Below are 16,073 nucleotides of genomic sequence, written 5' to 3'. Positions count from 1 at the left end.
AACGAGGAGTGGGACTGCAACTCGTAGATCCAGAAGGTCTCAAGACGTGAGACCCCTCTGGTCATGCCCCCCCCTCCAAGGGGGAGTCTATCTATCAATAACTAAAAACTCTGATCCCTTTAGGATCTCAATTATGGTACTGTCTATAATGTCTGTGCTAGGTGCCTCCACTCTTAATTAAAGCAATATGTTAGTTGACTCTCTTTGTGAATGTTCGAATTGATCGTCCAACATATTGTTTGCAACAAGGGCAGGTTATCAAATAGACAACATGCTTGGTGGCACATGTGCAAAATTGTTTGGGGTACACGCGGTGAGTTATGGTAGATTTAAATTTCGCAGTTTTCCGCCTTCCCCGTGTGTTGTGTTGGCAAACACAGCACTTTTTACATGGGTAATAACTGACTAAATTGTGGAAAAATTAAGCACGAACTGGTGGATTAATAATATTGGGCACATTTCTGTTCAGTGATCACTGTGATCACTTTTAAGTATGTTCCAATGTTTATTAATGACCGTTTTAAATTGTTTATGCTGTACAGAGAATGTAGTAACCATTGACAATTTGAAGCTATCAACTAGGTCTCGTCGGGGTTTCACAACCAATAGTGAACCCCTATCAACTCCTAAGGTGTTCTGTAACTCAGAATCTACTTCAGCCCGGTCATAACCTTTGTCTAGGAACCTCTGTCTGAGAACCATGGCTTGCGTTTTAAAAGTGTCAGTACAATTTCTGCGTAACCGCAGAAATTGACTATGTGGGACAGGACAAAGCCAGGATCTATGGTGGCAACTATCCATAGGGATAAAGCCATTACGATCAGTTGGTTTAAAATACATTTGAAATTTAAAGTAATTATAAAGGATCTTTTTTTTTTGTTTTTTTTAAATAACAAACATGTCATACTTGCCTCCACTGTGCAGCTCGTTTTGCACAGAGTGGCCCCGAACATCCTCTTCTGGGCTCCCCCGGCGGCTCTCGCGGCTCCTCCCCGCATCAGATAACCCCCTAGGAAAAGCGCTCTCCCAAGGTGGTTACCTTGCGGGCACGCTCCTGAGTCCAGCATTTGCGTCTACAGACACGAATGCCAGACTCATGCCTTACCCCGCGTCATTGGATTTGATTGACAGCAGTGGCTGCGCTGCTATCAATCTAGCAAATCAAGACACGAGACACCGGCTAGAGCTGTTGTGTTTGTCCCCGGTGCGAGAAAAAGAGGGTTCAGGTAAGTAAAATGTCGGCACTGGGGGGCTGCTACACTGCAAGAGGTTTACAACCCCTTTAAACTGTCGATCCCCAATCTGAATTTCAAGATCTAAAAAGTTAATTTTATTTTGGCTGTACTCATAAGACAGAGAGATACCTCTATCATTCTTGATCAAAGAAGTAAAATATTGGTCTAAAGAGTCCGTACTGCCATCCCATAGGAGGAGGATGTCGTCGATGTACCTATCTCACAAAACTAATGACAGTCTCTCTTGGGCAAAGACGACATCCTCCTCCTATTTGGCCATAAACAAATTGGCGAGGCTGGGGGCAAATTTAGCCCCCATTGCAACGCCTTTCTGCTGAAGATAAAAATGGTGATCGAACCCAAAGTAGTTATGTGTGGTTGCCTATTAGCTGCTGAGGTTGGCATGTTCGATGATGCAAAGAGCATTATGCTTGATGTGGGTGATTTTTGGACATAATTATTGCTTATTGCACTGCTTCTTTAAAAAAAAGCCTGGCTATGTTTTTTCGATTGTGTACTTCATTAAAAAGAATCTATGTGTTTACCATTTTCAGTTATGTATAAGAATATAGGCATGTCATTTTAAAGTATAACTAAAACCAAAATGTGTTTTGGATATAGTGGAGAGAGGATAGAACACCTGTCAGGTTAAAATTGCTGTCTTAGCCCCCATTAGGGATTCAACCTCTCTATTTGTCCTGGTGACCGATAGTGAAAGAAAATTGTGGGTTGTCCACAGAACAGGAATAAAAGGAAAAACAATGTCCAATGGGGACATTAGTTATGGGCACAACTAGAGACTCCCTCGCGTTGTAGTGGTTTCTTCTCACTTCCTGTTTTGGTGATCAGACAGGAAGTGAGAGGAAATCTCGGACACAGATGGCAAAAACAAAAACTGACCGGTTTCAACCCTCCCTCACTCAACTCAACCAAAAATAATGAACACAAAAGTTTTGACTTTAGTTCTACTTTTAAGTCATTCAAACTCATTACTTACAAAATCTGAACTTAAAGTCAAAGTTCACCTCTTGGAGCATGTTACACATTACACCCATATTTAGGGTGTATGCTCTAGCAATCACCAATCATTTAAATTGCATTTTAGAGAGATGCCTTTAGGCTGAATGTGGTGTTATGGAACAGTACGATTTTCACAGACCGAAACAACACCATATTTTGGCACCAATTTTGAATGCACAATTTAGTGTTTACCTTTTGTCTTCAGCTTGGCTTAAAAAGACTAGAATCTGTAGCTTGCTTAAAATATGGAACAGTAAATGTGTAAAAATGTAAAAGTCAGATAAAATTAACTTTCAGAAACTATATTATTCCAAATTTACAGGCAACAAAGATTCTGGCATTTAACAGTAGAATGACTTTCTAATGCCGCGTACACATGATCGGAAATTCGGCCAGCAAAAGACAGATGAGAGCTTTTGGTCGGAAAATGCGGCCGTGTGTATGCTTCATCGGACCTTTGCTGGCCAAATTGCAGCCAGCAAAAGATTGAGAGCGTGTTCTCAATTTTTCGGTCGGAAAAAGTTCCTATCCGAAAATGCGATCATCTCTAGCAATTCCGACGCGCAAAATTCCTACGCCTGCTCGGAAACAATTTGACGCATGCTCGGAAGCATTGAACTTAATTTTCTCGGCTCGTCGTAGTGTTTTGTGTGACCGTGTGTATGCAAGGCAAGCTTGAGAGGAATCCCGTCGGAAAAGCCATCATATCCTTTTCCGACCAAAATCCTGATCGTGTGTACGCGGCATTAATCTCAGTTTGTAGTGAAGTTAAAGTACTCTGTACAGCTTGAGTCCACAATCCTGGGTCCTCCCCAGAGAATAAACAACTGATTAGAAGAACAGTGTAGGAGGTTAGGTACATTTTGGTCCCACAAGTTGAAAACACTTAACCAATAATGTTGCTAACATTTTTTGGTAGACGTGGCAAGTTCACTTCAAGTATATACAGTAAAAAACTACTACATTGAGATCATTTTGAGTACAGTTCTGTTTCTCTAGATAGTAGGTAATAAATATGAGCAAACTAAAAACTGTTGACAAATGGAATCTATTGGTTGGCACCTATAAACATATATATATATATATATATATATATATATATATATATATATATATACACACAGTTAGGTCCATATATTCCATATATGTTTGGATACTGGCACAATTTTAGTTTTTTTTTCAGGCATTTGCCAACATATATTCAAGCTTTAGTTATATAATGGATATGGGCTGAAAGTGCACACTCTCAAGTTTTATTTGAGGGTGTGTGCATCCAAATCTGAAGGGTTTAGGAATACAGCTCTTAAGAATAGCCATCCCCCTTTTTCAAGGGACCAAAAGAATTTGAACAATTGAATTAAAAGCTGTTTTATGGCCAGGTGTGGGCTACTCCTTCATTATTTCTTCATCAATTAAACAGGTAAACGATCTGGAGTTGATTCTAAGTGTGGTATTTGCATCTGGACTCTATTTCTGTGAACCTACATAATGCGTTCAAAGGAGCTGTCCATGCAAGTGAAATTGGCCATTGTAAGGCTTCAAAAATTAAACCAATCCATCAGAGAGATAGCAGCAACATTAGGAGTGGCCAAATTAACTGTTTGGTAGATTCTGAGGAAAGAACGCACTGGTGAGCTCAACAACATAAAAAGGCCTGGACCTCTACGGAAGACAACAGTGGTGGATGATCGCAGGATCCTCTCTATGGTAAAGAAAAACCCATTCACAACATCTAGACAAGTGAAGGACACTCTCCAGGAGGTAAGCGTATCTTTGTCAAAGTCTACTATCACGCAAACACAGAGGGTTCACCACAAGGTGCAAACCATTCATAAGCCTGAAGAATAGAAAAGCCAGATTAGACTTTGCCAAAAAACATCAAAAAAAGCCAGACCCGTTCTGGAAAAGCTTTCTTTGGATGGATGAAACTAAGGTTAACCACTTAACAACTGGCCCATAGCCGAATGATGGCTACAGGGCGGTTCGATAACTCTGGGAGGGCATACTATGACGTCCTCCCGGAATCGCGCTCCCGCGCCGCAAACATGGGAGCATCTATGACCGCCGTGTCCTCTGGACCCGGCGCATCATGCATCACGGTATATGGCCGCTGAGAGGGAATACAGCTTGTATAACAGTGTAAATTTGTATACAACTTGCATAACAGTGTAAATTTGCTGTCCCCTCAAAATAACTCAACACACAGTCATTAAAGTGGGGTTCCACCCAAAAAAACAAAAATACCTAAAAAATTCTAAAAAAAAAAAAAAAAAATTTGGATTTTTTTTTTTTTTACTTACCTCTAAATGCATGTTGCTAGGTGGTCCTTTGTAGTCTGCCTCTTCCTTTGCCTGGGCTGGTGACATCACTTCCCCCTCGGCACAGGAAGGGCTCCGCTCTGCTCCCTCCCTCCTGTCAATCATCTGGGACCCATTACAGGTCCCAGGTGATTGAGCGGCCAATCACGGGGCGCGGCGCCGCTCGCGCATGCGCAGTGGGTGCCAGGCTGTGAAGCCACAGCCCGGCGCCCACAGTTGAAATGCCGACGAGCGGAGGGGGGGGACGAGCGGGGATTCGATCCCCCGCATCGCTGGACCCAGGGACAGGTAAGTGTCCAATTAAAAGTCAGCAGCTGCAGTATTTGTAGCTGCTGACTTTTAATTTTTTTTTTTTTTAACGGACCCCCTGGGTGGAACTCCTCTTTAATGTCTAAACCGCTGGCAACAAAAGTGAGTACACCCCTAAGTGAAAATGACCAAATTGGGCCCAAAGTGTCAATATTATTTTCCAACACTGCCTTAATCCTCTTGAGCATGGTGTTCACCAGAGCTTCACAGGTTGCCACTGGAGTCCTCTTCCACTCCTCCATGACGACATCACAAAGCTGGTGGATGTTAGAGACCTTGCACTCCTCCACTTTCCGTTCTGAGTATGCCCCACAGATGCTCAATAGGGTTTAGGTCTGGGGACATGATTGGCCAGTCCATCACCTTTACCTTTAGCTTCTTTAGCTTGGACATTTCCACTTAGGGGTGTACTCACTTTTGTTGCCAGCGGTTTAGACATTAATGGCTGTGTGTTGAGTTATTTTGAGCGAACAGCAAATTTACACTGTTATACAAGTTGAACACTCACTACTTTACATTGTAGCAAAGTCTCATTTCTCCAGTGTTGTCACATGAAAAGATAGAATAAAATATTTACAAAAATGTGAGGGGTGTACTCACTTTTTGTGAGATACTATATGTATATATATATATATATATATATATATATATATATATATATATATATATTTGTTATTCTATTGTTGCTAGATTCTTGACTGTGAATCTAGTCATCCTACGAAGAATTGCACAGCATTACTGGCTCCTATTCAGTCTTGGTTAGCTGAATTTTTCATGTATTGCCTACATTAAACTGTGTAACCCGGTGACAAGATAAATGAGGCAGTAGCTGTCATTTAAATCTCATGAGAGTATTTCTAGTCATGGGTATGAATATCTAAACATTTAATCCATTTCTCTTTATTCAAAGTGAATGTGTTGAATATGTTATCCTTAATGTTAAAAGGGGGCAATAACATATGGATTTAGGTGTGTGTGAAGGATTAAATCTTGGTATTGGACTCGGATGGTCAAAATAACAATAAAGACACACACACACAAAATAAATTGCTTAATGGCCTTAAACCTCTGCAATATTTATTATGAAGTAACCCAATACATAAAATGAACCATTCTTGCATAAAACTTAAAGTGTAATTAAAGGCAAAACTTTTTTTTTAGTTTTGGATAGAGTGGAGAGGGATTACAACACCTGACAAATTTTATTTCCAGATTTTGGTCCATATTGATAGCATCACACAGTTGCTGCAGATTTGTCAGCTGCACATCCATGATGCAAATCTCCCGTTCCACCACATCCCAAAGGCGCTCTGTTGGATTGAGTTATGGAGACTGTGCAGGCCATTGGAGTACAGTAAACTCATTGTCATTTTCAAGACACCAGTGGTGAGATGATTTGTGCTTTGTGACATGGTGCATTATCCTGCTGGGAGTAGCCATCAGGAGATGGGTACACTGTAGTTATAAAGGAATGGACATGGTCAGCAATAATACTCGGGTAGGCCGTGGCATTTAAACAATACTCAATTGGTACTAAGGGGCCCAAAGTGTGGCAAGAAAATATTCCCCACACTATTACACCACCATCACCACCAACCTGAACCGTTAGTCCGTACAAGGCAGGATGGATCCAGGCTTTCATGTTGTTTACGTTAACTTCTGACCCTACCATCTGAATGTTGCAGCTGAAATCAGACCAGGCAACGTTTTTCCAATCTTCTATTGTCCAATTTTGGTGAGCCTGTGGGAATTGTAGCCTCAGTTTCCTGTTCTTAGCTGACACTAGTGGCACCCGGTGTGGTCTTCTGCAGCTATAGCCTGCTTCAAGGTTCAATGTGTTGTGTATTCAGAGATGATATTCTGCATACCTTACCTATACCATACCTGCATATTTGGTTTACCCTTTATTGTGTCACTCACTTTGGCGCAGTGGTAGGATCAACTGTGTAGCGGGGTTTTGATTTTAGATCCTGAGAAGGTTTTATTACCTCTGTTGTAACAAGTTGGTTATTTGAGTTACTGTTGCCTTTATATCATCTCGAACCAGTCTGCACATTCTCCCCTGACATCAACAAGGCACTTTCATCCACACAACTGCTCACTGGATATTTAGTAGATATATGTAGATCAACAGTTTTTGAAATACTCAGACTAGCCTGTCTGGCACCAACAACCATGCCACGTTCAAAGTCATTTAAATCCCTTTTCTTTACCATTCTGATGCTCGATTTGAACTTCAGCAAGTCTTCTTCACCACGTCTAGATGCCTAAATGCATTGAGTTGCTGCCATGTGCTTGGTTGATTAGCAATTTACCAAGCAATTGAACAGGTGTACCTAATAAAGTGGCCGGTGAGTGTATGTGCTCACTGCGCACTCCTAGCACAAAGGCCGAGCTGTTGAAAACTCTTGGTCTGGGCTAAAGATTGGTAGCTGGTGGGACTGACTTTCAATCATGTGACCACTGCCACAGTGGTCACATGATTGCTGATCATTCCCACCCCCTAGACATTCTAAACTGTCTAAATGGACACCGGGGTGGGCGGAAATGAGTAAGCCTCTCTCCACTCCATCAACAACTGGATTAGCCACCACATTCTCATTCCCTGAACTGGAAGGATAAACAGTTGAAAAAAGTGCATTTGACAATTTATTACACAGCTGTCTGTAAGCATTTTTAATAGCGTTTATATAATTTTTCGTATTTTTTGAGGCAAGCCTGCAGATTTCCTTTGATCTGTGTTTCATACAGCCTAATTCGTCAGATTCAAGAGAAGGTAGCACTTCAGCCTGGCTACTTCCCGCCACTCTTACTTCAGTATGTGTGGCAGCGGTTCTAGTGGCCGTAAAGAGATTAGTTCTGGAACAAATGCGTTCAATGCAGGCCAAACAGTCTCTTATCATTAATGCCAGAATGAAAACTAGATCCGCTCGCCATGTTAAATGTATCTGCTGTATCAATTTTAATGTAAATGTCTTATGTCTGAATGACAATTAAGTTGCTTTTTATATGTAAACTAAGCTGCAATTGCAATGATGTTCTATTTATTTGTTGGTATTCTGAAAAGTGTAGAATAGGACATCGGTCACTATAACAAGCGATGAGTTGTTAGCCTAATAAATGTTAGATTACTTAATAGTCGAGGAGCTGTATAAAAGGAATTCCTCAGTGCACTTGAAAAGAAGAATCTAGACAGAGTTTAAAGCGCTGGCTTTCTATGCATTGTAAGCTAAAAATCAAACATATGTAGCGAGATGAAGCTCGAAGAAGAAAGACGCTAAAGATTTTTAGGACAAAAAGCTTGGACACATGAAACGTGTATCTCTTTTTTTTAATTTGAAGTGAGCACATGTTTGTAGCTGTGTTTGATACAATAATTGATTAGGTCAAATAATTAAACCAATTTGCCTAGCATGTAAATTATAGATGTCAGCAGGGACCCCCGCTGTTATTTTAAGTGTATTAAATAATCTTCAGGACACTTAACAAAGACATGCCCAGAACCTACAAGAACGAGTGTTTGTTCTAAACAGAGTTTGCCCCTCAAAAGGTTTTGCTTGTGAAGTTAAAAAAAATGCTAATCTTGACTCATTGAGCAGCTGGGTTTTGCAATAGTCTTTCCTTCTTCTAGGGGGTTAATTAGCCTCCTTTTAAACTGTGGTCTATTTAGCCGTAGATCTTGCATGATTCAGTCAGGGCTGGCGGTACAAAAGCGGAACCATTAACAGGCGGGTGTGTCCAACTGCTTAATTAGCCAGAATAAAAAGGTCTTTTGTCATACAAGCATCTGTTGTTCGTGACACACCTGACAGCCACATTAGGCAAGGATGGCTAGACAGAAATTTTGCACATATTTCCTTCAATAAATGTGCCACTCATTTACATAAGGACTGCATTGTGGACAATCTGCAAATGTAACTATCTTATCAGGCTGGATTATTTTATCTACTCAACAAAGATTGCATGGGATCAGCACACACAGCCCTTGTATCCATGCCAGCAGCCTAAACAAGACATGACCATTCTATGTCGAAACAAAACTTTTATTTTAAAGTGTAGTTTCAGTGGTTCATCATTGGCAGACTCAAAATCTGGGAAATCAACCAAAATACGTTGTGTATATGCTTAAACATGCCCATTAGGTCTGAATGACTGGCTTTGGCAAAGGGGCTGTTTCTCCCTGAACATGCTTTAGCATTCTAATTGTACCTTGGTGAGGCCTGCCTGCAGAGTTGATCGCTTATAAAGTACATCCAGGAGAATATTTAACCAGAGTGGATGACAATTTTACTCCCAAGACTCATCAAGAGCTAAATCTTTGTTAATATTGCTTGGAATCAGTGTTCTCTATAAACATGATGTGATTATTCCAGAAATTCTGCAGTAAAAAAACTTGCCACCTTACATTAAAGCGGAGCTCCAGGCTCTTTCAGAAAAAAGAAAAAGTTAGCAGCTACAAATACTGTAGCTGACGACTTTTAATATTAGGACACTTACCTGTCCTCAAATCAAGCGGTGTCCTCAGTCGGCTCTTGGGTGCTGCTGCCACCATCTGGCTTAAGGCCAGTTCTCTACTGCACATTCGTGAAGCACGCTACGCTTTGTAGATTGCCGGCGGTGGGGAAGGAGGGGGGCCAAGCTTCCAGCTGAGTCTGCCGCGAACTCACCCGGAAGTGGGAGTGGGTACCTGTCAAAACCAGGTACCCGCTCTCCTCCCCTCCTCAAAAGGTGCTAAATGTGGCAGCGAGGGGGGCAGCAGACAAGCAGAGGTTTCCCTTTTGGGTGGAGCTCCGCTTTAAAGCATTACTCTAGGCATTTTAGATCCTCCAACTGTCAAAACCCGGTGTTTTATATTTACAAAAAAATTGAGTTAATATACCTTTTTCCTTTTGGTCTGGTGATGCCAACACAGCCTCCTCCATCATTGGCATATTTTCGGGACTGAGCAGGCTGTGTGTAATGACCTATGTACACTGCTCAGTCCTGGAGTACTTTAAGCCCAACCCAGTACTGCATGATAACAGGCTGGGCTCAGAGGAAATGGGCAGAGTGATGAATGTAGTTCTGCTTTGAAGAAGAGCATGGCAAGGGTAATTGCAGATTAGCAATATTTTTTCTTATTTAGAAGGAAAGAGTTTCTAAAAATCTAAATCTAAAAACTATATTTTTTGCATAACATTCAGGATAAATAAATAAAAGTTGCTGGAACTTCCTAAAAGCAGATGATTTTAAGAATTAAATGATTTTTTGAATCCATACCTCACTGTAAAACGATGGCCCCTCTTTAAAGTGGGCATAAACTTCCATGTACGATTTTAAGGCTTACCTACAGGTACAGTAAATACCTCCTAAACGTGCACCATTTATGAGATATTTAATTTAGATGCATGTGGTGACGTCACCAGTGCATGTTCTCAGAAGGAACAGCATACCCGTGCCGTTCCTTCAGAGCTGTGCCATAAACAGCAACTCTGGCTAATGCACAGGAGTGACAGGAGTGACATCATCGCTGGCTCGGCCAGTCAGATACCCGAAGCCTGTAAACCCAGGAAGATGACCAAGAGAAGATGGAAGCGCCTCCAGCAGTGACTGCGCGGTTTCCATCTTTAAAAATTGCTGCAGTACTTAATTATCAATACATCTGCAGGTTTTCTCTTATACTCCTTGCAAAGTTCCACAAATACATATAAATACTGGCAGTGATATCCATCTACTGCAGCTTTCCTGCAATGGTGTGGCAACAATTCTGCACTGCTCCTAAATTCATATAATAAATCTGTAGCTTGTTAATGACAGCGCTGCCTCTGCTGCTGAAACTCTCCTACTGTGAGCTACAGTGTCTGAAAGGGGGAGGACATGAAACACATATGGAGGATTTTGCTCATTCAGTGGGAGACAAAGGAAAGTTTTTTTTTTTTTTCTTTAACTTTCTAAGGCTTGTGCATCACATAATACCTGGATTTGGGACTTGTTTGGACTGTCATGAACTAGCCTTTAGATGTAGTTTAGGTATTTTTTCAAGTCTGCCTGGAGATCTTTAAAAAAAAAAAAAAGTATGGTCACCAGTGATATTTTCCAACGCAGCTGACTTCCTTTTAATATAATCTCATAATAAATAATGCCAACTGTCACTTTCAAGCCACCTTCAGGTTCTACTCACACTTGTGGGACTTGTCATGTGACTTTGGACATCCAAGTCGCGTGACTTTGGACATCCAAGTCGCATTCTTTTCAGTGGCACCCGTTCAATTCTGTGCAACTTAAAAAAGGTGCCTGCACAACTTTGGTGCAACTTTTGATGTGACTTAGATCCATTGAGTATAAAGTCAGATCAAAGTTGCACCAAAAGTCTTGCGACTTGAAAATGTCAGATAGCACAGAAGAATAAACCACACAGCAAAGTTTTTATACATATACACACACACACACACACACACACTCTCTATCATTTAGTCTTGTATTCTTTTTTTATTAGTAGATTACTGTAAGCCATTCTTGTCCCTAGTCAATGCAGATCTAATGCCTAATGTAGAATGGGGGAATTTGGGAAATTATTATATTTTGATTTCTGTAGAGAAAGCAGAGATGAGCTGAAACTTTGCCTTACTTTCTGTTGGGAACTCGGTAAAATCTAACTGTTAAAAAATTATTGTTCAAATCACCACCAGCTTTAGAAGTAAAATGAATGTTTAGCCCATAGATTCTGAATATTTAGTTTGGTATTTATTTCCTAAATTGTACATTCACGGCTACACTTTAAGTTGTTAGAAAGTGTGCTGTCTCTGATTATACTTACTTTGACTTTTTCAGTTAGTTCCATATTTGTAACATGTTAAAATGTACATTTTAACCAAAAGGTTTTATTTACTTGCAGAACCTACCATGCAGACGTCCGAGACAGTGTCGGACACAGGTTCGACGGTGACGTTACAGACATCTGTAGCAGGTCAGGCAGCAGTGCCTACCCAGGTTGTGCAACAAGTGCCAGTTCAACAACAAGTAAGTGGGCATTGTTTATCCGAACAAATTACCTAATTTTCAATGGGAGTAAAAGCTGTTGTAAAGCATGTTTTCCATTTGATTGCATTGATACAATATTCAAATAGCAAAGCTTCACACATTATATGCAGGGCTTTTTTTCAGCGGGAACGCGGGGGAACAGTTCCAGCACCTCCAGCACTAAATGTATGTAATAGCATAGGGTGTGGGGTGTGCTGGAGGGTCTATTAATATTGGCTGCTGGGGAATCTATTGTCACTGGTGGGGATCTGATTTTGTGTGAGGGTCCTTTTGTTGCTGATGGGGGATCTATTGTTGCTGGGGGGTCTTATGTTGCTGGAAGGGATCTACTGTTGAGGGAGAGGTCTATTTTTACTGTCTGCTGGAGGATCCATTGATGCTGGCTGTTGGGAGATCTGTTGTTGCTGCTGGGGGGCGTCTAATTTTGCTTGGGTGGATATTTTGTTACTGGGTGTGATATTTTGTTGTGGGTGGTTCACTGTTGCTGCAGATAATCTGTTGTTGTTGGGGTGGAGTCCATTGTTGCTGGGGGGTCTATTGTTGTGTGGGGATCTATTGCTGGGATTCTATTGTCTATTGTTTCTGGCTGCAGGGGATCTATTTTACTGCTTTTCTTTTTATCATTAACATGTTCCATACAAATGATTTAGCACCACAAAATGATACTTGGTTCTGTATTCTCCAAAAGGGGCAGTACTGGTAGGTGGTGGAATTAAGGGACGGTGGTCAGAGGTGGGTAGGGGACAGAGACAAGGGGTGACTCAGACGCGGGGAGTTCCTGCACCTATTCTCCAAGAAAAAAAGCCCTGATTATATGTATACCTGGAATATCTCATGTAACAACTTTTTGAGTAAATGTGATACTGATGCAATGTGAACATTCTAAAATGCGTATATATTTACCGAATATTTTCAGGCTTATCTCAAAGAGAAATGAAGATCTGCAACAGCAAATTGTTTACTAAAATCAAATTAGTGATATATACTGATTGGTTCCTATGGGTTATTGCACTCTGTGTTTTGATTTTTGTCTTAAGGAATAATGTTTAGGTATATTATGGGCAAACCAAATTATGGAAAAGGCACAAATTAAACACATTTTGCAGAGAAACAGCAGTTGATGAGCAAAATCACAGTTATTAGATATATCATACTATTTTTATTGTGTTCACAAGTAGGCATATGTACCTTATTAGACTACATAATACATATTATAATAAAGTACAAGTTAAAATTGCAAAATGTGGGCTGGTTTTCGATGGGGTCATCTGAAATTATTTTCTGCGATGTTGTAATTTTTGACCAATTTACTTAGCAAATTAAGCTGTTTTACATAACATTATCAACCGATATCATACCAAGACATATCAAGTGTAAGGCTAGCCATAGATTACTTGTTTTATTTAAAAAATTCAATAGATTCCCCCATCCACAGAAACTAGGTGGATGGAGGAATCCTCCCGGCTGTGCTATTTTATTCAGACAGCGGGGACTCCTCTCCGATTGGCTGCAGCCGATCAAGAAGAATGTTCCAACAAGCACATTTGACAGGAGTCGAATGTTAGATTGACTTCTGTCGTGCGAGAGCAGCCACACATAGATTGTAATTCAGCTGGTCCCTGCTAAACCAGCCAAATCTTAATCCAACCAATGGACTTAACAGGAAAGGGATGAAAAATTCAGAGGCATAACAACTACATCTGCCAAGTCAGATCGATATTGTATCCATCCAGCTTTGTTCAACTTTGGTCAGTTGTAAATACCACACATAACCTGTAAATGTTCTTATCAGTCTCTTCAGGCATAATTACAAGAGTGCATCTATGTGCATCGTTGGCCAGGCTGTGGATATTCATGTATTTACATATTTTTAAAAAAAACAGTAAATGGGCTTTTAACAGCCCTCACTAACCTAGCTCCAGGTACTGTGGTGCATTTTAGAATAAGTTCACAATAGAAGTATCGGTTATTCTTTCAGCAGTCAACCTCAATATGTTCCCCTATCCCAGAGCCCCTGTTCTGTGCTTATTTTAGAGCTGGGGTTCTCAAACTTTTTACCTTGGAGGAACCCTTGGCAAAAAGATTGATATCTCCGAGAACCCCTGAAATGTTCAGATCTACAGCTGATAGAACATTGAAGTGATAAGCGAGCTGTTAATATCACAATTATTTTTAGAGATAGCATTAAATAATTGGAATAAATATTACCTATATAATGTGAAACATGTGCTTGTTTTTTTTTTTTTTTCTTGCACAAATACACAGTTCTGGGTCTAACTTGAAAGCAGTGTGCAGAAGGGCTGGGTACAGGGGGGTCAACGGGGCAAAGCATAGGGCTTTAGCAGGGCAGAGTACAGGGGATTTAGTAGGGCAAAGTGGAGGGAGTCAGCAGGGCACTGTAAAGGAGGGCAGCAAGGCACATTACATAAAGGGGTGGGGCAGCAGAATACATTGCATGGGGAGCAGCAGGGCACATTACAGAAGAGAGGGGCAGCAGGGCAAATTACAGTAGTGGAGCAGTGCAGAATAGAAGAAATGGCTTCACATCACTATATTGATCCAAGATCCTTTATTAGGACATACCAAAGGACACTACAGGAACAGAATGCTTGGTAGACGTGTTTCACACACTTCAGGTGCGTTTAATCATTGCAGGTAATGATTAAGCACACCTGACGTGTGTGGAATGCGTCTACTAAGCATTCTGTTCCTGTAGTGTCCTTTGGTATGTCCTAATAAAGGATCTTGGATCAATATAGTGATGTGCGGCCATCTTTTCTATTTCTGTTGCACAAGAAAGGCGAGCACCCACTGGATCCATCAGGCTTCTCTTTCTCACCTGGAGCAGCAAGTTCTCCTTGTTCAGTTCAGTGGAGCAGTACAGCTGTGAGTCCTGTTCTGGTGCTCTTTTCCCCTGCCAGCCTTCCTCTCTTTTCCATCCCATGCGGTGAGATGAGAGCATAGGTGAAACGGTGGTGGAAATCACAACATCATTGCTCTAAGTTGCACCAATATATAGAAGTTTGCACTGGAAGAAATTATTTGATCACTGAATGTGTACATAATTGGTTTCTCTAAGGACTTTTATCTGTTTCACATTAGAAGAGACTTCAATGCTCTGTTGAGAGATATATATATGTATGAATTAGGGCTGCAACTAATGATTATTTTCATAATCGATTAGTTGGCCAATTTATTGTTTCGATTAATCGGTTAAAAACCTTAAAAAAAAGAAAAGTATGGTGTATACAATTTAGTTACTATGTAAAGTTTAAAAAAAAATGTATTCTTAAATATCTCTATGCAGTGGTAAATATAAATAACCAACTACATGGTTAGGGAACACAATCTCTAATCCACTCTGAGAATAAGAGCACAGAAGAGATATACTGTATATACCAGGGACATGCAATTAGCGGACCTCCAGCTGTTGCAAAACTACAACTCCCATCATGCCTCTGCCCCTGGGTATCATGCTTGTGGCTGTCAGAGTCTTGCTATGCCTCATGGCACTTGTAGTTCTGCAACAGCTGGAGGTCCACTAATTGCATATCCCTGGCATATACTATTATGCCCCATACACACGAGTGGAATTTCCTTCAGAAAAATCTTGGATGGTTTTTCCGACGGAATTCTGCTCAAGCTTGGCTTGCATACACACGGTCACACAAAAGTTCTCTGAACTTTCGAACAACAAGAGCGCGGTGACGTACAACACTATGACGAGCCGAGAAAATGAAGTTCAATGCTTCCGAGCATGCGTCAAATTGTTTCCGAGCATGCGTGTTTTTTTGCGCGTCGGAATTGCATACAGACGAACGGAATTTCCGTCAAGAACTTTTTCCGTCGGAAATATAGAGAACCAGCTCTCAATCTTCTGCTGGCATAAATTCAGACAGAAAAAGTTGGATGGAGCATACACACGGTCAAAATATCCGACCAAAAGCTCACATCACACTTTTTTTGACGGAAATTCTGACCATGTGTATGCAGCATTAGAGGTTGAATCTGGCAAATATCATCAGCCTCAGATCAATTTAAAAAAAAAAAAAAAGTTAAAGACTGTTTGTTTTGCAGATTTTCAGACAGAACTGTAATCTATTATGTGCTGGCCATAAAAAAACAATGTCTTCTGTAGCCTCCCTGGCGGTGTGATTATGTCAGATTTTTG

The 16,073-nt window shown here is 40.8% G+C and overlaps 1 protein-coding gene across 2 annotated transcripts in view; it reads left to right on the top strand.

Moving 5' to 3' along the window:
- RFX3 (regulatory factor X3) overlaps nt 1-16,073 on the top strand; it is a 485,917-nt gene that overhangs the window by 258,626 nt on the left and 211,218 nt on the right. For both annotated transcript variants that reach the window (XM_073634946.1, XM_073634940.1), the window contains one exon: nt 11,757-11,881. In XM_073634946.1, the coding sequence (XP_073491047.1) occupies nt 11,765-11,881 (117 nt within the window). In that variant the 5' untranslated portion in view covers nt 11,757-11,764. The remainder of the gene's footprint in view (nt 1-11,756; nt 11,882-16,073) is intronic.

The sequence above is a fragment of the Aquarana catesbeiana genome, linkage group LG01 (genome assembly GCF_042186555.1).
Source record: "Aquarana catesbeiana isolate 2022-GZ linkage group LG01, ASM4218655v1, whole genome shotgun sequence".
NCBI lineage: Eukaryota > Metazoa > Chordata > Amphibia > Anura > Ranidae > Aquarana > Aquarana catesbeiana.
This window is presented reverse-complemented; position numbering and strand designations above follow the sequence as displayed.